This window comes from Peromyscus eremicus, unplaced genomic scaffold (genome assembly GCF_949786415.1).
Source record: "Peromyscus eremicus unplaced genomic scaffold, PerEre_H2_v1 PerEre#2#chr22_unloc_1, whole genome shotgun sequence".
Classification (NCBI taxonomy): domain Eukaryota; kingdom Metazoa; phylum Chordata; class Mammalia; order Rodentia; family Cricetidae; genus Peromyscus; species Peromyscus eremicus.
In genome coordinates, this window is record NW_026734286.1 from 3,640,751 (window position 1) to 3,663,235 (window position 22,485).

Here is a 22,485-nt window from a genome sequence, read left to right on the forward strand (position 1 = left end):
TCTTTGTGTAGCTCTCGCTGTCTTGGAACCCACTCTATAGACCAGGCTGGCCTTGAACTCAGAGATCTGCCTGCCTCTGCCTTCCAAGTGCTGGGATCAAAGGTGTGTGCCACCATACCTGGCTCCAAATAGACTTATAGTTTCATGTCTCTCTCTTGCTAAAATCTCTAATCTGTATATGCTAAAACATACAAGCTGTTGGTTTGTGAAGTTCAAGGCCATTTGGTCTATAGAGTGAGTTCCAGGACAGCCAGTGCCATGCAGAAAAACCCTGTCTTGAAAAACTAAAACAAAAAACAAAATAAGAATTGAAAACAATTTAAGGAAGGAAGGAAGCCTGTGTTTTCCATCAAGATTTAAGAAGGCATGTAGTCCCTCATGGAAGGGAAAGCACAGTGAGAGGAGCCTTAGCTGTGTGACTAGAAACAAGACAACTAGCTGACCATATTGCCTCTATAGTCAGATTGGTGCTCATCTCATGACCCCACCCTCCACCCCTTCATTCAGTCCTGAATCCCAGACCTTGAAATGGTGCCACTTATATTCAGGATGGGTCTCCCTGAAAACACCCTTCATAGACAAAGAGAGCTATGTTTCCATGGTGAGTCTGTATGCACTCAGACTAACTAAAGAAGATTCACTATCACCAGAGGTGATATGGATGAGGAGGTACCAGAGGTGTGCCAGAAGATGGGTACTCATCTGTTTATTTCTGGCCCCAAACTCCTTACGTCATCCACTATTGATAGAAAAGGGACTTCAGGATCTAATGGCCTGGTGGCTGTCCTGCCCCACCCCAGCAGGCTCCCCTCTCCTCTCATCTGGCTTGCTTCACGAGGCTCTTGCCTGTCTCCTGCTTCTGCACTGGCCTTGAACAATGCCTTCATCTCCCAGACTGCCTTTAAACCTGATCTCCTTGCTTCAAGAATTCTGTTATGGGTGCTGGAGAGATGGCTCAGTGGTTAAGAGCACTGGCTGTTCTTTCAGGGGTCCTGAGTTCAATTTCCAGCAACCATCCGTAATGAGATCTGGTGCCCTCTTCTGGCCTGCAAGCATACATGTAGGCAGAGTACTGTATACGTAATAAATAAATAAATCTTTAAAAAAAAAAAAAGAATTCTGTTACACAGACAGAGTAGGTTTCTTACACCGGTGGCTCCCATATCTACACACCCCTCTCTGCTACACCTTCCAGGCAGGACCTGCTGTTTGTCAGGAAGCCTCATCCTGGAACTGCTACATGGAGTTCAGGGTCCCAGAGCTACCTGGAGACCCGCCATCCCTGGTGCTTCCTAGTGACACTATCTGGATCCTTAAGAGTGACTGTAGAAATGATTGAGAAACCAGGAGTGCAGGTAAGAGGATTAAGACAGAGGTTCAAGGACATCATCCACTACAGAGCAAGCTCTATCTGAAACCCAAGTGACTATGGTGGTGGGGGTGGATTCAAGAGATGCTTTCAAAAGGGTAAGCAGAGTATGTAAATCCCCAGGTGGAGACCTGACAACCACCAGCTGGGGAAAAGGAAAACTAGAAGCTGAGCAGAACAGAGAGTTCTGTCCTTTGCCATGCTGGCGTGCTTACCTAGAAACAGCTGCAATCTTTGCATTGCCAAAGAATAGGCTTCTGCCCCATTTTAAAATCCAAATGAAGTGTCTTAGAGCTTTCTCTATTTCATACGTGAACACAGAAGTAGAATGGAGGAGCATCCCAGCATTTAAGGGATTTTGAGTCAACATCCTTGTCTCATGACCGTATGGATGTTGGTGTGAAGCCTGTTGATAAGCGAGTGGGCCGAGGAGTGAGGCCTCTCACTCTACAGTGGGGGCACATTGTGACCCTTCAGTGGGGTGGCCATGAAGTGTCCTTTGGTATGTTGCTCAGCACTCGACTTCCAGCTGGTCAGAATTGCTCCCCAAGAAGTGCTGATTGTGAGGAGCTGCAGAGCGTGAGGAGGAAAACGAAGCGGGAGGCCAGAGACAGGCGGAGCTTCTGGCCCCCCTGAGGCGGTAACTGGCTTAGAGGTGGCGTTTTGTGGATAGTATTTTTTATCATGCAGAGTCGCTGGGGTCTTTCTGTATGCATGAAGAAAAATCTGTGAAGATCAGACTTAAAATAAAACTCTTTTGGGATAGGTAGTTCCTTGGGTAAAAGGTTTCTGTGAGTGACCATTTAGGTGAAAACCTTAAGGTGACCTACAGAGTAATGTCCCTTTGGCAAATTTGAAGGTTTGGGGAGTCACAGTTTCAAGTCTGGGGTTCCACATAGCAGAGAATCGCATGCTTCTCTGCCCCCTACCCCCACCCTGCCCCGCATTACTTTCTTATGTGTCCTTGACCACTTTCCAGTGATCTGCTCCCGGGCTCAGTTTTAGTGTTAAGTCTGGCTCTTGAACTTGAGAATGTGATCTTGAATTTCAACAGCCTGCTTATCTGAGTGTGTTCAAATGTTTCCTTTGTTTCCTCTTGATTCATTTTTTAATGTAGGTGCCTTATAATTCTGCCAAAGGTAGACAGTGCTGACAGGCCAGTAACACGCAGGCTACAGATGAACTTACAAAAAAAAAGACAAAAGTAGAAAATGTTTGAAGTGTGCAATGCTGCAGCCACAGCAGCCTCCCTGATTTCATTGCATTTGTGAAGGAATGCACCCCCTAACCGCAAGAAAAAGGAGGAGGAGAAAAAGGAAAGAGAATAAGAGAAAGGAAAAGAAGAAAGGAAAAGAAGGAAGGAAGGGAGAGGGGAAGGAGAGAAGGAAGGAAGGAACCACCCACTTCATCTTTGGGCTGGAAAAAAGACTCATTGGTTAAGAACACTTTCTGCTCCTGCAGAGGACCAAAGTTCCGATCCCAGCACCCACATCAGGTTGCTCACAAACAACTGTAACCCCAGCTCCAGGGGATGTGATACCCCCTTTGGGCCTCTGTACAATCCTACACACGTGTGCACATACCCACATACCGAAACACTCATACACTATATACATATGTAATTTTCTAGGCCTGGTGGTGAATGCCTTTAATCCCAGCATTGTGGAGGCACAGGTAAATGGATCTCTGAATTAGAGGCCAGTCTACTCTACGTAGCAAGTTCAGGCCAGCAAGGGCTGTATAGTGAGACCCTGCCTCAAAAATACTTTATTTTTTTCAGTTCAAAAGAAGGGAAGAAGCCACACTGGAATTTGAATGTTCTAGAAAGGTGATTACAGCTTCAGTGACTGGAGAGGTTAGAATGTTGCAGGTCCAAAGCTTAATTATAATTTCTCTTAGACGGTCTGTAACCCTCTTACTAGCCATTTTTTGCCCACTTCCGGGTTGGGCCTAATATTCTTGTGGTTATCAGGTAAAATCTTTTTGTTGTTGTTGTTGTTGTTGTTTTTCGAGACAGGGTTTCTCTGTGTAGCTTTGCACCTTTTCCTGGAACTCACTTGGTAGCCCAGGCTGGCCTCGAACTCACAGAGATCCGCCTGGCTCTGCCTCCCGAGTGCTGGGATTAAAGGCGTGCGCCACCACCTCCCGGCAGGTAAAATCTTTTTAAGGATATTAATTTAGCGCACTACTTGCTTCTACCAACCGCAAAACTAAGCATGTGGTCAGGTAGTTTGAGACATGTATTAGAAATGTCCCCATTTTCTGTAATCTACCTATCCAATGTCTCCACCAATATATTTCAAGTCTCTTGACTTTGTAACTATAAAACATCACGATACTGTTACCACATTGGAACATACTGCTGGGGTAACATGAGTCTATTTTCAGGTCATGGTCACTCATACTTGGCTCCAGGATAAATGATCTCTTATCTCCTTTGCTTTTTTGGGGGTGGAAGTCTTTTTTTGTCATTTGTTTTTTTGTTTTTCGAGACAGAGTTTCTCTGTGTAACATCCCTGGTTGTCCTGGAACTCGATCTGTAGACCAGGCTGGCCTCGAACTTGGAAATCTGCCTGTCTCTGCCTCTCAAGTGCTGGCTAGAAATCTTTTAATTAATTATTTTACTTTATGTGCATTGGTGTTTTGTCTGCGTGCATGTCTGTGTGAGGGTGTCAGATCCCCTGGAACTGGACTTACAGACCGTTGTGAGCTGCCATGTGGGTGCTGGGAATTGAACTCAGGTCCTCTGGAAGCACAGCCAGTGCTCTTAACTGCTGAGCCGTTTCTCCAGCCCCTTTTTGTTATTTTTGTCTCTTCCCCCACCCACAGCTGAAGACTGAACCCAGAGACTTGTGCTTGCACTTGCTAGGCAAGTGCTCTACCACTGAGCTAAATCCCCAACCCCAGCGAAGTCTTTTATAGCAATGGAGTGGGAATTTGGTCATCTCACAAACCATTGTTAGTCCATATTGTTAGATATGACCAGATCTCTCTGAGGTCCCACTCCTCTGCAGCTGCCTCTCTCTGCCCTCAATGCTGATGCTGTAATTCTCATTGCTACTGAGGCTTGTTTGACAAGCACCCAACTGTGATTCTGTGATTCTCAGTCCCTCGAGGGAGTTGAGGGAAACTGATAAGTAGCCTGATGCGATTCTGTAATTCTCACTGTAAGGTTTTGATAGGATAGAGGACACTGGAAAAGTGATTGTTCCTTGAGACCACAAGATTTAGTGCCAGAGAGAGCATGGTGTGGTCTGTCTCTAAGTTCCATGGCCTGTCATTGTCTAATCCGGACACCTGGGAGTTTGACTACAAACCCAGCCTAGCTGTTGAACTCTCCCTGTGGCAGCACCAGGTACCTCAGAATCAGCTCTGAGAAGCGGGTTATCCAAAATGGAGTTACTTCGTCTCTAAGACTTAGCACTTCCTTCCTCATACCTGGGTACCAGAGAACCAGTTAGAGTCACAGACATATTCTTGGTAGGGAGCCTGTCAGTATCTGGAATACTGCAGGAAAAGTGATCTGATTAGCCTCTAGCTGAAACCCAACACTCCTACAACTCCTCAGGCAACCAGATCCTAAACCAACAAGGATATACATTCCTTTGAATGATATGTCCCTTACTTCCCTCACATCCTCTAAGTCATGCATTAAGGAGACTTCTTTCTCCAAGTGCAACCTCTTCTTTCCCCAAAGTCTTAAAATAGGTATCTTTGCTCTTTCTGAGTAGTCCCAAGTTATTTTCTTTCGGGTCCCACCATTCTGTTTGACATTAAATCTTGTGTTCCTGTCACTAACCTGGCAGAAATGAATATTTTCTAAAAAGATGCTTTAGTTTTAACAGTATTAAAACAATGAGCCCCAACCAGGCGGTGGTGCCGCATGCCTTTATTCTCAGCCAGCCTGCTCTCAAAAAACCAACCAAACAAACAATAACAACAACAAAAAACCCAAGAAATTGGAATTTCTTCAGGAATCTCGTGTTGGGAGAAGAAAAGCCTGGGCCAACCAGAGGTGGAGCTTTTCTCTCCAAAAATACTTCTCTCCTCTAAGAAAGAGATCGTCATCTCCCTAGATATGATAACATTATAGTTCATCATATAGTTCATATAGTTCAGTGATGGGTGGGATCACACCTCATCCTGGACTGCTTAATGTGTCCTGGCCCTCTATTTAAACTTCCATCTCACTGTAGTAATCCCAAGATGGACTGATGGGGGTCCCTGGATGTTTTTGGTCTTCTTCCCAACATGGCCATATTGCATAATTCTCCTTTTTCTGCTGTTTACTATTAATTCGCATGTTTTAAATGTCTGCACAAGGTTGGGTGGCTGAACCGGGCTTCAGGTAGGGACTGTGACCTCCAGTTTAGTGACAGCCACCAAGAGCAATCTGACTCGGTGTCCCTTTTGAATCTGATCCTTGCATATATCTGAGGGGGCGGGCAGAATTGTGTAGCACCTGTTGTCTCTTGAGACTGGCCATTTGGAGTTAGGTAATATTGTGCTTGTAGAAGACAGCAAAAGTCATTGGGTCAGATTAAGCTTGGCCATTGTTAAAGTGTGGGAACTTTCGCAAGTATGTTTGCCTCTTACTGTCTATAAATTTCACTTTCTCTATGCTTTCAATAATTGTGTTCCTTTGTATATATGTTTTCTATGTTACTGACTGAATATGGGTAGGTAGAGAAATCTGCTTCATTCCAAATTCCTGAAGTGTGATATATCAGTCTCTCTTTTATCCCAATGAAACCTAGTCTGCCTTTTGTTTTCTGTGATGTGGTGGGCTGTTGCCATAGACACTGAGTCTGGAATTCCCTGAGCACGTCTGTAACCCCATTGGAAGGGGAGGAAGCAAGAGTTGCCCGCTGAGGAAGTGCCTCGTCAGGAAAGCCGGGACAGGCTCTGCTTACGCCCTTTTCCCCTAGTGGAGCCAGTGTGGATGCAGAGGAGTAAGCTGGGTTGTTTGGGCAGGCTCCTGCCTAGAATTCCTCATTTGTATCTTACTCTGCCACGTGGGTGTGCTCCTCCCATCACTTAAGCTTTAAGAGGCGGGTTTGTGGCTTGATGGCCAACCAGGCAAGTTGTTTTGGGATGCATGTCCAATGAAAAATCCAGGCATTAGGAAGATGGCCGCAATGTATCACTGAGACATCCCTTTTTGTCCCTGCCATATTTGGGATCTGGGTTCCTCCGACTGTGGAGAGACTCTCCAGGTTTCTCCCATCCCTTTCGGTCTCCCCTCCACTGACAGCAGGAACCCCAAGAGGATACCAGGACACCATGTCGCTGGAAATGGTTCGTTCAGCTGGGTGTGGGAGTGTGGTGCAGCTCTAGTCTGAGGATGAGTCTAGACTGGCTCTGATGAGCCTCGGAGCGGGGATCCTTCTGGGTGGAGCTGGGCCAGCAGCCAGAGCGGCTGTCAAGTCCCTGCTGAGTGCTCAGTGCAGCGGATGCATCAGATGCAGACTGTGCCGAGTCTCCGCAGAGTGGGCGTGTCGTGTCCGCGGAGGCTGGTGGAGACCAGGTACACAGATTGGGAGATCCTACACCAGAGGAGAAAAGGGGTGTGGTGACCCCCGAGTCCTTGTGTGTGTTATGTCACAAACATACAGGGACGTGTTGTGTCTTTTTACACTGTCACGATTTATTAAATAGTCAATAAATGTTTTTTTCTTGCCTGCGGTTTTCCAAGTAAGCCTGATTTTGCTTACTCTCAGACGGTGGGCAATCACAGCTCTTTTATTCCAATCTTAATCACTAATATTAAATCATACATTAACATTTCACACAAAAATAAACCAATGTGCAGGTTGTGGAATGGCTAAGTGTTAGAAAGGCTTGGGAGCCGAGAAAGCTTTCCTGAAGTCCAGGCTTTGAGCTAGTGCAGGGACAAAGAAATGTCTGTTTGGGACCCAGTAAGTCTCATCAATCAACCGTACAGGAGAAAATTGCGCTGAAACCCAGGACAAAAGCAGGGGTCCTTGCCTGTGGCTATTTCCCGGCTCTTGACAGCTGACCCTGTAATCATTGTCATGCTACATACACTCTGGTCTTGGGGTGCTCTTTCTATAGCTCAGGTGAAGGGGTTGCTTATAGTGCAGTTGACAAGCATGTGCGTCTGGTGTTTTTGACAAAATTTGGTATGATTTCAGGGGCTGTTTATTGATGTAGTGAGTTTGTGTCTCCTGGTATGCTGGCAGATAGTGGCTGTTTGCCCTTTCTAGGGTCTTATGCTTAAAATTCGAGTCAATCAGGTCAAAATTGTTGCTTAATAAAATGGAACCATTCTAGGCTTGGCACAACCCAAAAGCTGATATTCCATACAGCATAAATTAGCCACGAGCAGTCATCCTCTTTTTTATCATCCCATGTCTCATCCATCTTAGTGGCATATCTGTGTTCCCAAGGAGACTTTCGTGTAGTTCTGGTCTCCTTCTGTTGCTGTATTAAATACTCCGAAAGCAGCATCAGGGAGGAAAGGGTGGATTTGACTAATACTTCTAGGTCACAGTCCATCCCCTGAAAGAATTCAGAGGAGAGACTCAGGCAAGAACTTGAAGCAGAAATCGTGGAGGAACACTACGTGCTGGCTGATTCATAAACTCATGCTTAACTAGCTTTCTTATACTCCCAGGACCACCAGCCCAGGGGAGGTGCCTTTCACTGTAAGCTGCACCGTAGGGTGCTGGAACTGTCCAGACAATCCTCCACAGACAGGCCCACATACTAATTTGATTCAGATAACTTCTCAATTGAGACTCTCTTGTGGGATAACTGCTGACTGTGTCAGGCTGGCAGTTAAAGCTAATCAGAACAAAGATTCAAGGCAAACCTTCCTCTAAGTTCCCTGACCTGTGCCCTTAGGCCAAGGATTCTTAGGACTGATGGTGAATCCCAAGTCCTCTTGACGCTGTCAGGATCATGGAAAGGAAGATCCACATGCATGGGGTCAATGGGGTTGGCCTCTATCGTAATTGTTATTTGGTTTGTTTCTAAATATTGTTTTAAAATGGAAAGTCCTGATAGAAGTAAGCCATGACAGTATGTGAATGAGGTATTGTGACAGGGAAAGCCCTAAGTGCTGGGTCCGCAAGCTTCCCTACGGTTAGGCTAAAGAGAACTGTTCTTAAACAAGAGCAAAGAAAACATAGAGTCTGATGTGCTAGGGGGTGCCACAGTTAGCTTGTAGATTAGAACAGTTTCTCTGAGGTTATCCTGTCTTGTGGATTACTGTCAAGGACTGACATGAGCTGGCTCAGGCTAGCAGTGAGTCCATAATGACATGCCTAGAGAAAGGAGACACACTTCAGGAAAGTCTGCCTAAGTAAGCATTTTGTGTGTTGTCCAGTTCAGCTGCTAACTGTTAAGGCTAAATGTGGGAATTTGGAAAGCCTTATTCTGGGTTTCTCTGAGTAGCCGGTATTTATCTGTCCAGATAAATATATTATTTCCCAGAGCTAAGGATATCAATCAGGTTTGTTCTTGTATGGATAAACACTCCCTGCAATTTTTTTTTTACTGTATTTATTTATTTATTTATTTATTTATTTAGTTAGTTAGTTAGTTAGTTAGTTAGTTAGTTTTGTTTTTTAAGACAGGGTTTCTCTGAGTAGCCCTGGATCTCGCTCTGTAGACCAGGCTGGCCTCAAACTCACAGAGATTTGCCTGCCTCTGCTTCCTGAGTGCTGGGATTAAAGGCGAGCGCCATCACTGGCCAGCAGCAGTCCCTTTTTGCTTTAACATTTTTTTTTCCCCAAATTATATCATCTTTAAAGACCTTTTTAAAAACTTGGTGATTTCTTTTTGTCTTTCAGAATTTAGAGAACATTTTTCTTAGAAATATAACTTATTTTTAAAGATGTATTTTATTTTAAATTATTAGTGTAAGTGAGCACTTGTAAATGCAGGTGCCCATGGATTCCAGAAGAGGGCATTAGGACCCCTGGAGCTGAAGTTACAGGTGGTTGTTGTCGGAATACTGTTCTAGAATGAAGTCATGTGAAGAGATCTCTGAGTGTTTGTGAGAAAACTCCAAGAAAACAAGTCTTGTGGCCTCGGTTTCTTCAAAACTGTTCTTCAAATGTGTTTTTGTGCCCTTCTCAGGTACAGCGGATAGGAATGAGTTTACTTCAAATTATTCATTACAACAGCTACTGTTATTCGTTTATATGCCTCTATGGAAAAACACATTTTTGCCATGTGGGGCTGGTCTGCCACATGCCACTTGTCCTTGTGACTGTACACTTTACTCACGTGACTGTACACTTTACTCACGTGACTCCTCTTAACCCTCAGAGTAAAAATTGTCCAGTGCTATGAATAAAGCTGGCTATTGCATGAGACTTTAGTCCTCCTCATACATGGGCTCCGTTCTCCCAGGTGCCACCGCCTCTAGAGCGGTGACCGTTGTGAGCCACCTGATGTCAGGGCTAGGAAATCAACTCAGGTTCTCTGTAAGACCTGTGTTCTCAAATGCTGAGCCATTGTCCAGGCCTCACAACTTCATATTTTAATGAAAATCCTAGAAGCTCTACGTTATATGCCTCTAAAACATGTTTGTCATCCTTAGGATACATGATTAATTATTTATTCATTTATTTTTTTCAACCAACTTTAATTAACCAACATGATAAAGATTTAAGTTATCCACTAGGCAATGGTGGCACACGCCTTTAACCCCAGCACTTGGGAGGCAGAAGCAAGTGGATCTCTGTGAATTTGAGGCCAACCTGGTCTAATAGCAAGTTCCAGGACAGCCGGGGCTACACAGAGAAACCCTTTCTCAAAAACAAAAAACAAAAACAAAAACAAAAAACAAAAAAAGATTTAAGTCCTCTTATAACAGGCAGTTAGAAAGTTTGTTTTTGTTTTAAAAGGACTACTTTTAAGTTTGGCCTGTAAGGCAACAAAACAGTAGTTAGAAAACTCCAGCATCTCTAGTTTGGTATCCATTGCTTTTCTTTGAAAGTTAAAAGCATGGAGACAGCCTTTGTCTTAACACTAGCTGTCTTAGATTTTAGAGCTGCAGAGCATGAACCATTTCCACATGAGGCCTTGCCTGAGGACCAGTTAATTCATAGGAAACAATAAGAATCTTGTTTTAAGATTTATTTTTATTTTATGTGTATTGGTTTCTTGCCTGCATGTATGTATGTGCACCATATGTATGCCTGGTGCGCTTGGAAGCCAAAGGACAATGGAGTCCCTCGGAAGTGGAGTTACAGACAATTGAGATCTGCCATGTGGGTGCTGGAAACCAAACCCCAGTCCTCTGGAAGAGCAGCCAGAGCTCCCACTGCCAAGCCTGATATCACTCCAGCCCCACCAATAAGAATCTTTGACCACCTTTCAGACTAAGAACTGAGGTAGTGACCACAGAAAAGAGACCAAACATATTGGTGCATACCTCTTTGCTCTGAACTTCTTCCTTTTAATAGAAACTCATGTCATCTCCCAGAAACCAGATTAACATCACCAGACCCCTTTATCTGTTCTCCCAGGCAGAGCCACGTTGACGTATGGAGTCTGTCATGATTTCCAGAATCAGCGTGCTGAGATTTAAAATTCTAGCTACATTATGAACTAGGAAATATTTGGACTAATTTAACTTATTCATCTTATGAGCCATTATGTTTTTGCACATACAATATAAAAAATGCAAGCACGTGTAGACAATGTTTATATTCATATAGCCATACATAAAGATGGATTTAAATAGAAACATTTTGCTTCATTTATGTAGACCTATAATTTGTGGGTCCTAAGCTAGACTACTAATTTGAATTTTTTCAAAAACTATTTTATTATTTTATGTGTATAGATGTTTTGATGCATGTGTGTCTGTGCACATGTATTATTCTTTTTGACAAGATGTCTTTTTTTGCTTGTTTGTTTTGTTTTTTCAAGACAAGGTTTCTCTGTGTAGCCCTGGCTGTCCTGTCACTCTGTAGACTGGGCTGGCCTCGAACCCGCAGAGATCTGCCTGCCTCTGCCTCCTGCATGCTGGGATTAAAGACTTCAGCCACCACCACCCGGCTCGATCCCTTAAGAAACATACTGTGTCTCATAAGCACTCTTGGCCTTCTCAGTGGTTGCTGAAGTTTCCTGCAGGACAACTAAAGCTGAGCTGGGGTTCAGGCCTGTTTTCTGTTTGCTGCTCACTATACAGTGTCCCTCAAATCCTTCTTGTCTTTTTGTCCTATCTCACTCTTTTCCTTTTTTACATTAAAAAACATCTCTTACCGCTGGATAAACTAGTTCCTAATCTCCCACCCTTCCCCGCCTAAAAGCCTTTACCTTATCTTCACACTGGCATCCTTTTAGCATTTCTCTTCTAAGCTTCACAGAATGACTACTTAGGCCTCTTTGAAGATATCCTAGTTCTGCCATACATCGCTTGGGCATTGGTGCCATGTGACCCCCCCCCCCTTAATTTTGTGTCTTTCACTTCTTTGAAGTCAGCACTATATGGATGGCACGGCCAAGTTTTGCTGCAGAGGGTGGAGCCTCTGAAGCTTGCAGCCAGAGCCTTGGTCAGGTGCAGTTTTGTACTCAGACACATTTCCTACTGTCCTAGCACAGCACCGGAGGACTTGCTTCAGTGGTGCTGACCTCAATTACAGCTCCTTTCTCAGACTTCATGTCTCAAAAGTTCTCACAAGCATGGCCCCTTAACTGAACTCTCTTTGAATCATTCAGGGGATTTTCTAATTGAAAGTTCAAAACACTTCTCTATTCCCCCTGTATAAGTCAAGGTTCTCTAAAGAACAGAACTTATAGAATGGACACACACAGACACAGACACACACACAGACACGGACACAGACATAGACATATACACACACACACACACACACACACACACACACACACACACACACAATTATAGACTGTGCTCCAGGTAGTCCAACTGTGGCTGTTTCCTGATGCAAAGGCCACGGATCCAACAATTGTTCAGTCCATGAGACTGGATGTCAGCTGTCCTAATCTGGAGCTGGAGTCCCAGGGATGTCCTAGAGAGCTGCCAGTTTTTGGTCTACATTAGAATCCCAGTGGTATAGGCTCTAACACCAGTGAAGGAGTACCTTAGGAACAGGACAGATGAGCTTCCAGTGGAAGTCGGGTAAGCAGGTAAAAAGCAAATGCTTTCCTCTTCCATGTCCGTTATGGGGACTGATGCCAGAAGGCGTGGCTCGGATTTAAGGTGGGTCTTCCACCTCAAATAATACAACCAAGGAAAGTCTTTCACCATTTGGGTTTTATTTAATTCTGGATGTAGTCAAGTTCACAACCAAGATTAGTCATCGTAAGTCCACCCCTTATCAACTTTAATCACAATCATCCCCTTATGACTGAATACATTAATAAAAGTAGGCAGGCAGTAGTGGTGCACACCTTTAATCCTAGCACTTAGGAGGCAGAGGCAGGTGGATCTCTGAGTTAGAGGACAACCTGGTCTACAGAACAAGTTCCAGGACAGCCAAGACCACACAAAGAAATCCTGTCTCAAAAAACTATAAATAAATAGATAAAATAATAAAAACAATAGCCAAGCCATAATTACAACTAATATGATATAAGTACCCCATATACAACCACAAATACAATTATATATTTTAGAATAGGTAACAATATCTCTTGAAGGACATTCTTTTAGTGTCTTAAAACTTAAATATGATAACCACTGACATGATCTTGATGTTACATTACATGATAAAGTCATAGAGGAAAGACAACACAAATATCTGTTTAATATATTTATGTCTATGCACAACACATTGTTACCAAAATAGGACAGAAACACTCAAGTTTATTTTCATTTCTGTGAAGAGACATCATGACCAAGGAAACTTACAGAAGAGTTTCAGAGAGTGAGTCCATGACCATCAAGATGGGAAAGATGTCAGCAGGCAGGCAAGCATGGCGTTGGAGCGGTAGCTGAGAGCTTACATGTTGTAACAACAACCACAGGGAAGGACGCCAACTGAAATGGCATGGGCTTTTGAAACCTCAAAGCCCACTCTGAGTGATACACCCCCTCATACAAGGCCACACCTTCTAATCCTTCCCAAATAGTTCCCCCAAGTAGGGACCAAACATTCAAATATATGAGCCTATAGGGGCCACTCACATTCAAACCACCACACCTCCCCAAGCCAGTTTTAAAGGCCAAAGAACCACAGAGTCCAGTTTAGAACAGCAACAGCCACAGTTCTCAGTACCAGTTTTTGTCTTAGTTCATTTTCTTGTTACTGTGGTAAAACGCCCTCAAAAAAGCAAGTTAAGAAAAGAGTTTTTTTTCTCTGGGTCCCAGGTCAAAAGTACAGTCCATCCTAGTGGGGCAGTCAAGAAGCACCCGGTCACATCATCTACAACCGAGAAGCAGAGGATGCTGAATTAATGCTAGTGCATATCAGGGATGCACACAGTTCATGAGTCCCTCCCTGGGGAGCAGCTCTGCCCAAAACTAAGGTAGTTGTTCTCACATCAGTTAATCAAAATAACCTTTCACAGATCTCCTCAAAGGCTAACTTTAATATAGACGACTACTCTTAGGTATGCCCAGAGTTTTGTCTCCTAGATTATTCTAGACTAGGTTGTGGCAATTAGCACTAACCACACTTCTTTTTTTTTTTTTTCAATCCTCCATCACACTTCTTTTTTTATGTGTTTATTTGTTTTGTTTTTGTTTGTCAAGACAGAGTTTTCCTGTGTATTGCCCTGGCTGTCCTGGAACTTACTCGACAGACCAGGCTGACCTCGAACTCAGAGATCCACCAACCTCTTCCTCCCAAGTGCTAGGATAAAAGGTGTGTACCACCATTGCCTGATACCATCACAATTTTAGTAGTTACAGAATTTCATGCGTGTCTATGAGGGGACACATGGTAGTAAGAGCTGTTTATTTTTTCATTGTTCATTGCATTCCCAAATAAAAATGATAATACTAATTTATTAGAAAATGAATTACCCTTAATCAGTCCTGTATAAGTTCTTGTATTGTATTGTGACAAAACTCCCGAGAAGGGAATTTAAGAGAGCAGCGGTTTATTCTGGATTTAGTTCAAGGTTGCAATCTATCATATTGGGGGAAGCTTGACAACAGGAGCTGGGGGCAGCTGCTCCCATTGAATCTGCAGTCAGAAAGCAGAAGGCAGTGAATTCCAGTGCTTAGTTACCTCTGTCCTCTGAATTCATTTTCCCACAGCCTAGTGAATGGTGCATCCCACAGACAGGGTAAGTCCTTCTTCCTAAAATGTAGAAGATAATCCTGGACATACGTAGCAAGAGTCTTGTCTACTAGGTGATTTTTAGATTCTGTCAAGTTGAAAATCAATATGCACCATCAGGTCTTAAAAAAAAAAAAGTAGCTGGGCGGTGGTGGCGCACGCCTCTAATCCCAGCACTCGGGAGGCAGAGCCAGGCGGATCTCTGTGAGTTCGAGGCCAGCCTGGGCTACCAAGTGAGTCCCAGGAAAGGCGCAAAGCTACACAGAGAAACCCTGCCTCGAAAAACCAAAAAAAAAAAAAAAAAAAAAAGTAAAAATGGTTATTTTGTTTTATTTTATGTATATGGTTGTTTTGCCTGAGTGTACATCCATGTAATGCATGTGTGAGCCTGGTGCCTGCAGAGACCAGAAGAGAGGGTTTGATTCCCTGGAATTGAAGTTGCACAGTTGTGAGCTGCCTCTGAGTGCTAGAAATCAAATCCAGGTCCCCTGGAAGAGCAGCCAGTAATCTTAACTGCTGAGCCATCTCTCTGGCCTTACATCACAAGTCTTATCAAATTATTATTTAAGAATACTCTAAGAGAAAACAGGTACACACTTCTAAATGTTGTTTATAGTGAATCACAGAGGATATATTCAAGTCTCTAACAAGTTGTGAGAAGAGTGATTCAATACTATCCACTTGTCTTAGTCACTGTTCTATTTCTGTGAAGAGACACCATGACCATGGCAACTCTTATAAAAGAAAACATTTTTTTTCTTCATTAAGAAATTTTCTACTCACTCTACATACCACCCACAGATCCCACCTCCTCCCTCCTCCTACCTCCCAGCCCTTTCTCCCAAGCCACCCCACATCCCCACATCTCCCAAATCAAGGCCTCCCATGGGGAGTCAGCAGAGCCCGGCACACTGAGCCTAGGCAGGTCCAAGCTCCTTCCCACTGCACCAAGGCTGTGCAAGACGTCACACCACAGGAACTGGATTCCCAAAAGCCTGCCCATGCACCAGGGATGGATCCCGATCCCCCTGCCTGGGTGCCCCCAAACAGTTTGAGCCATGTCCAGTCCCATGGGGGTTCCACAGCCACTAGTCTACAGTGCATGGGCTTCCTCTAGTGTGGCCGGTCATCTCTGCACATCTTCCCATCATGATCTCAACATCCCCCACCTGCAGAATCCCTCTTCTCTCTCATTGATTGGATTCCCAGAGGTCAGCCTGGTTCCTGGCCATGGATCTCTGCATCTACCTCCATCAGTCACTGGACAAAAGCTCTATGATGACAGCTAGGTTATTCACTAGACTGGTCACCAGAGTAGACCAGTCCAGGCGCCCTCTGGACCACTGTCAGCAGACCAAGGTGGGGTCATCCTTGTGGATTCCTGAGAGCCTCCAGAGCACCCTGCCTCTTCCTATTCCCATGATGTCCTCATCTATCATGGTATCTCCCTCCCTGCCCTCCCACTCTGTCCCTGTTCCAGGTTGACCCTCCCATTTCCCTATGTTCTCATCCCCTATACCTCGCCCTCGGCCACCCCCCCCCCCCCCAACACCCAGTCCGCTCATGTAGATCTCATCCACTTCTTTTCTGGGTCATCCATGTGTCCCTCCTAGGGTCTTTCCTTGTTAGCTAGCCTCTCTGGAGCCGTGGGTTGCAGTCTGGCCATCCCTTAAAAGAAAACATTTAGTTGGGAGTTTGCTTACAGTTTCAGATGTACATCATAGAGCTTTTGTCCAGTGACTGATGGAGGTAGATGCAGAGATCCATGGCCAGGAACCAGGCTGACCTCTGGGAATCCAATGGTATTCGCCAGATGGTAGGGAGCTGAAGCAGTAATTGAGTGCTACAACCTGATTGGCAGGCCCAAAGGCATGGAGGAAGGAGAGGGGGAGGGAGAAGGAGGGAGGGGCGGAGGGATGGAGAGAGAGGAGAGGAGAGGAGAAGAGAGGAGAGGAGAGGAGAGGAGAGGAGAGGAGAGGAGAGGAGAGGAGAGGAGAGGAGAGGAGAGGAGAGGAGAGGAGAGGAGAGGAGAGAAACTGGGCTTGGCAGGGGCTTTTGAAACCTCAAAGCCCACCCCAGTGACACACTACTTCCAACAAGGCCATGTTTACTCTAAGAAGGCCCCACCTCCTAATCGTTCTAACCCTTCTCAGTCAGTCCCTAATGACTAAGCATTCAAATATACGAGCCTATGGGGACCAATCTTATTCAAAACACCATAAAGATTCAACATTCAGAAAATATAGAGTCTAACCAAATTGTTTCTCTCTAGTAATACCATGGAAATGTAGTATGGATTCTGAGAGAAAACAATGATATAAAAGTCACATATGCTTGGCATCAACTGTTTGGGAAAGCTACATCTTTTTTTTTTTTTTATAGTTATATAAGGAGGAATCACTTTTAATCACAGGTCCCAGATACCAAGAGAAATGAAATGTTTTCCTTCAGCATTTGTAAGAATATGTAGTCTTGGTATAGCTAATACTGGATTTTCTTTTTTTTCTTTTTCTTTCTTCCTTTCTTTCTGTCTTTTTTGTTTGTTTGTTTTTGTTTTTGTTTTTTGAGACAGGGTTTCTCTGTGTAGTTTTGGTGCCTGTCCTGAATCTCGCTCTGTAGACCAGGCTGGCCTTGAACTCATAGAGATCCGCCTGGCTCTGCCTCCGAGGTCTGGGATTAAAGGTCACCCAGCAAAAGTGATTTTACAAGGCTTTTTTTTTTTTTTTGGCTTTTCAAGACAGGATTTTTCTGTGTAGCTTGGGAGTCTGTCCTGGAACTCACTTTGTAGACCAGGCTAGCCTTGAATTTTCTTTGGGACATTAGATAATTAGAATTTGTTATAAAAGTTGTCACAGTGACCCAGAGGACAAAGAGAAATTAGCACAGCGTATGAGGGCAAAGATGGTCCTGTTCTGCTGTTACTTTACCCAGCTGTTCCAATCTACTGCCAGAATTACTGTATTAGAGAATCTTGGTATGTATGAACAATAAGAGTGTGGTGACCAGCTGGGCAGTGGTGGTGCATGCTTTAATCCCAGCACTCGGGAGGCAGAGGCAGACAGATCTCTGTGAGTTCAAGGCCAGCCTGGTCTACAGAGTGAGATCCAGGACGGGCACCAAAACTACAAAGAGAAACCCTGTCTCGAAAGAAAAAAAAAAAAAAAGAGTGTGGTGACCAAGACACTAAGACAATTTGAACATATATGGAACACAGTGTCACAATAACTTCTCATGAAGTCTGGGTAGCTGGTACTGTGAGGTTTATCCTTGTGGAAATATACATGTGCTCTTTTAGGAGTCAGTGACCTTTGAGGATGTGGCTGTGCACTTCACCATGGAGGAGTGGATTATGCTGGATCTATCTCAAAAGGACCTCTACAAAGATGTGATGAAGGAAATATTGAGAAACATGGTGTCAATAGGTAAAGACATAATCATTCTCATAATAAGTCAATCAAACAAAAGTGCTTCTAGGGCTGGAGAGATGGCTCAGAGGTTAAGAACACTGGCTGTTCTTCCAGAGGTCCTGAGTTCAATTCCCAGCAACCACATGATGGCTCATAGCCATCTATAATGAGATCTGGTGCCCTCTCCTGGCCTGCAGGCATACATGGAGGCAGAATGTTGTATACATAATAAATAAATAAATAAATCTTTTTAAAAAAAAAGTGCTTCTAGTTCATCATTGTTGCTGCATGTACTGAAATATGGCAAAGAAACATTTGGATATACTTCCCTGACAGTGGAGACACCACAATCAGGAAGGTGGTCTTCCCAAAGTGAGACTCATCCATTCCACTTGTTATGTGCTGCTCCTGTGCTTTCCCCAAATGCAGAAAACTTGACTGTATAATTTGTGGTAGTGTGAGACTGTGTCCTGAAAAAAGGGGGGAAAGAAGAGGGTAAATATGTGAGATGGGGTCACTTTATACCATGAATTTAGTTGGAATCTACTAATGTTTTTACTGTACTATCATGATCCAAATGATTCGTCTTGATCTGTATTTTAGGAAACATAAGGAAACACCAAAAGATTGAAAATGAATACCAAAATTCTGAGAGAAAACTAAGGTAATCCAGTTTCCTCAAAGTTTATGGTGCCATGGGACATTTTACAAAAAGGTAAAAGATACAAATATATCAAGCTTCAATCTGAGTTGATCTCAGGAAATTGTCTCCAAAACTGCCGGTATGTTCCACATCATCAGTAAGAACATCCCAGATATTCAAGCATTGGAAACAACTGGAGTATTATGATGCCAGTTGTGATACTTTATCATACTTTATATATACAAATTTTACAGCATATACATTATAGAAAATGAAATATCAGTTTATCTACAATCTTGGGTATCAGGTGCATATGAAACAAAAATAAGATTACTCTTTTAGACTAATTAATTATTGAGGTAACACATATAGGCAGGTGTAGGGCCACACCTTTAATCCCAGCACTTGGGAGGCAGAGGCAGATGGATCTCTGATTTAGAGACCAGCCTGGTCTACTCAGTGAGTTTCAGGCCAGCCAGCACTTCAAAGTGAAATCCTATCTTAATAAATAAAATAAATAAATAAATAAATAAATAAATAAATAAATAAATAAATAAATAAATGAAACAAAAAGATAACTCAATATAGACATTTGTCTTAGTTAGGATTTCTATTGTTGTGAAGAGATACCATGACATTGGCAACTCTTATAAAGGAAAACATTTAATTGGTTCTGGCTTACGGGTTCAGAGGTTTAGTCCATTATCATCATGGTGGGAAGCATGGTGGCATTCAGGCAGACAAGGTGCTGGAGAAGTAGCTGAGAGTTCTACATCTGGATTCACAAGCAGCAGAAAGAGAGAGTGACACACTGGGCCTGGATTGAGCATCTGAAACCTCAAAACCCATCCCCAGTGACACACTTCCTCCAACATTGCCACATCTACTCCAACAAGGCCATACCACATAATGGTACCACTCCCAGTGAGCCAGTGGGAACCATTTTCATTTAAACTACCACAACATTCAAGTAGTTCAAAATGCAACATTATTTTCATTATCAGTATTGTGTATCAAATTGTGCACAATATCGAGTACTGAAATGTGTATTTAAATGTGAAATATACATTTAATGTTTGTCAAGCATGGAAACACTATAACTTCTCATTCGTTTATTGTACTATTGCTTTTTATTATAGCTACCCTCAAATCATGCTGCATAGCATTCAGTCAAAATATGTTCAAGATTCTTACCGTACATAGAACCAGTATTCTACTGGTAAATCATTAATAATCACACTTTCATTTCTTACAGATGTCAACTGGTAGAGAAACTACACGACTGTAAAGAAGGTCATAAGTGTGCAGAAATCTTCAGCTTCTCTGCAGAAGGCACTGTGAACCATAAATTTTATCCAGGAGTACACATATGTAAAAGAAATGGATTTGTAAATGTAGTCATTGGCCATTTAGCTCTAAGTGTCCAGCTAAAACCTAGGCTAGGGCAGAAATCAAATGAAGTTCAGGAACGTGAAAAGGAGTTGGATAATAATAAGGAATCTGAGAACACCTCCAACTCTCCCCCATCTTCTCAGAAGCATGAAAGTACTGACCCTGCTGAGAAATCTAATAAAAATAAGCAGTCTAATGAAGACTTAAGCCTTGGTCAAAATCATGAAAGGACTGCTGCTGAAGAAAAACACCATGAATGTAAGCAGTGTGGGAAAACTTTTACTTCCCTCAGGTCCTTGAAGGGGCACGAACATCATTACCATGCAAAGAAATCCTTTGCATGTAAGCAGTGTGGGAAAGCCTTCCCTTTCCCCAGTTCCCTTCAAGTACATGAAAGGATCCACACTGGAGAGAAGCCCTACACATGTAAGCAGTGCGGGAAAACCTTTGCGTATTCCAGTTCTCTTCTGAGACATGAAAAAATTCACACCGGCACAAGTTCCCATAAGTGTCAACTATGTGGGAAAACCTTTACTCGTTTGAATTCTCTTTTAAGGCATAAAATAATCCACACTGGCGAGAAGCCCTATGCATGTAATCAGTGTGGGAAAAGCTTTTCTCGTTCTGCTTCCCTTCAAAGACACACAAGAATCCACACTGGAGAGAAACCCTATGTATGTAAGCAATGTGGGAAAGGATTCATTACTTCTACTTATCTTCAAGTACATGAACGAACTCACACTGGGGAAAAACCTTATGTATGTAAGGAGTGTGGGAATGCCTTCATGCTTTGGACTCAATTTCATAAACATAAAGTAACTCACAGTGGTGTGAATCCCTATGTTTGTAAGCAGTGTGGAAAAGCTTTCACTCGTCTCGGTTCCCTACAAATACATGAAAGAATTCACACTGGTGAGAAGCCCTATGTGTGTAAGCAGTGCGCAAAAGCCTTCTTGTCTTTGAATCAGTTAAGAAGACATGAAGTAACCCACAGTGGCGTCAAACCCTATGAGTGCAAACAGTGTGGGAAGGGATTTATCTCTTCTACAACCTTTCGAAGTCATGAAAAGATACACAGTGGAGATAACCCGTACGTGTGCTCACAGTGTGAGAAAGTTTTGAGTTCTGACAGTGCTTTGCGGAAACATAAAATGATCCACACCGGAGAGAAACCTTGTGTATGTAAGCAGTGCGGTAAAACATTCACTCATTTAAGTTCTCTTCAGTATCATGCACTGATGCACAGTGGAGAGAAACCCCATGAATGTAAGAAATGTGGGAAAGGCTTTAGGTCTCTTAGCCACCTTAAAAAGCATGAAAGAACTCAACACTGAGTAGAAACCTTGTGCATGTAAACAATATGGGAAAGCCTTTGCTTATTCTCACTGGCATAATGTTTACACATTTTAAATGGCTGGGTTGCTTTCACATAAGCAACCTCACTCTGAAGATAAGTCTACCAATGTGTGAAAGTCTTCTATCGTACTGATTTCTTTTTTTTCCTACTGATTTCTTAAAAAAAAAAAAAAACAAAAACAAAACAAACTTGAAACAGCCACAATGAAGGGGAACATTAAAAAAAAATAACATTAAAAAAAATGACATTTACTTGTAACATACCAATATGCATAAATGCTTTTTTTTTCAAACAATTGTGATTAATTAAAAATGACTTTTTGAGAATATTGGAATATTTGCACCACTTTCATTTGCCTAGTTCTGGCCACTTTGTCTGTACTTTTATTCTTTTTCATGAGCAAAAAACATTTTGAAATGGTTTTTGTACTAAAAGTTTTCTTCAAGTCATGAATGAAGTCACACTAGAGAAAAGCCCTAGGAATGCAGGTGATGTTTAAATCTTTGTAGTCCCAGATCGTGGAAAAGACATGCCACAGATTATACTGCAGAAAACCCTGTGCATGTTTGCAATGTAGAAACTCTTCACTTCTTTCCTGCTTCCTCCAAATAAGTCAACTAGAGGGGACTAGAGAGATGGCTAAGCAGTTAAGAATGCTGGCTGGTCTTCTAGAGGACCTAGGTTCAATTCCCAGCACCCACATGGAAGCCTACAATTGTGTCTAATTCCAGTTCCAAGGGATCTAATGTCTCAGTGGCCTCTGTATGCTCATGGTACACAGACAAATTACTCATGCAGGCAAATTAGCCATATACATAACAATTTTTTAAAAAGTCACACTGGAGAGAAACCCTTTGTATGTAGGCAATATTGGAAAGCCTTCCATTACTACTGTTCCTTTCACAGACATGAAAGATCCTACCATAGAATAACCTTAAATACAGATTTTTTTAAAATTTAGACTTATTTATATTATTTCACATGTATGAGTGTTTTGCCTGCGTGTATGAATGTGTGCCACATGTGTGCAGTGCCTGCACCACCATGAAGAGGGCCTTGGAACCTCTGGCACTGGAGTTACAGAT

At 43.0% G+C, this 22,485-nt stretch overlaps 1 protein-coding gene and 1 pseudogene across 1 annotated transcript; both read left to right on the forward strand.

The window, feature by feature from the left end:
* The first annotated feature begins 1,756 nt into the window (after positions 1–1,756).
* Positions 1,757–21,506, forward strand: LOC131900425 (zinc finger protein 878-like). Its single transcript, XM_059251644.1, has 4 exons — positions 1,757–1,948; positions 17,897–18,023; positions 18,612–18,672; positions 19,907–21,506. The coding sequence occupies exons 1-4, from the start codon at positions 1,757–1,759 to the stop codon at positions 21,375–21,377; spliced, it is 1,851 nt and encodes a 616-aa protein (XP_059107627.1). The 3' UTR covers positions 21,378–21,506.
* Positions 18,330–18,481, forward strand: LOC131900856 (U1 spliceosomal RNA; annotated as a pseudogene).
* Positions 21,507–22,485: the final 979 nt, after the last annotated feature.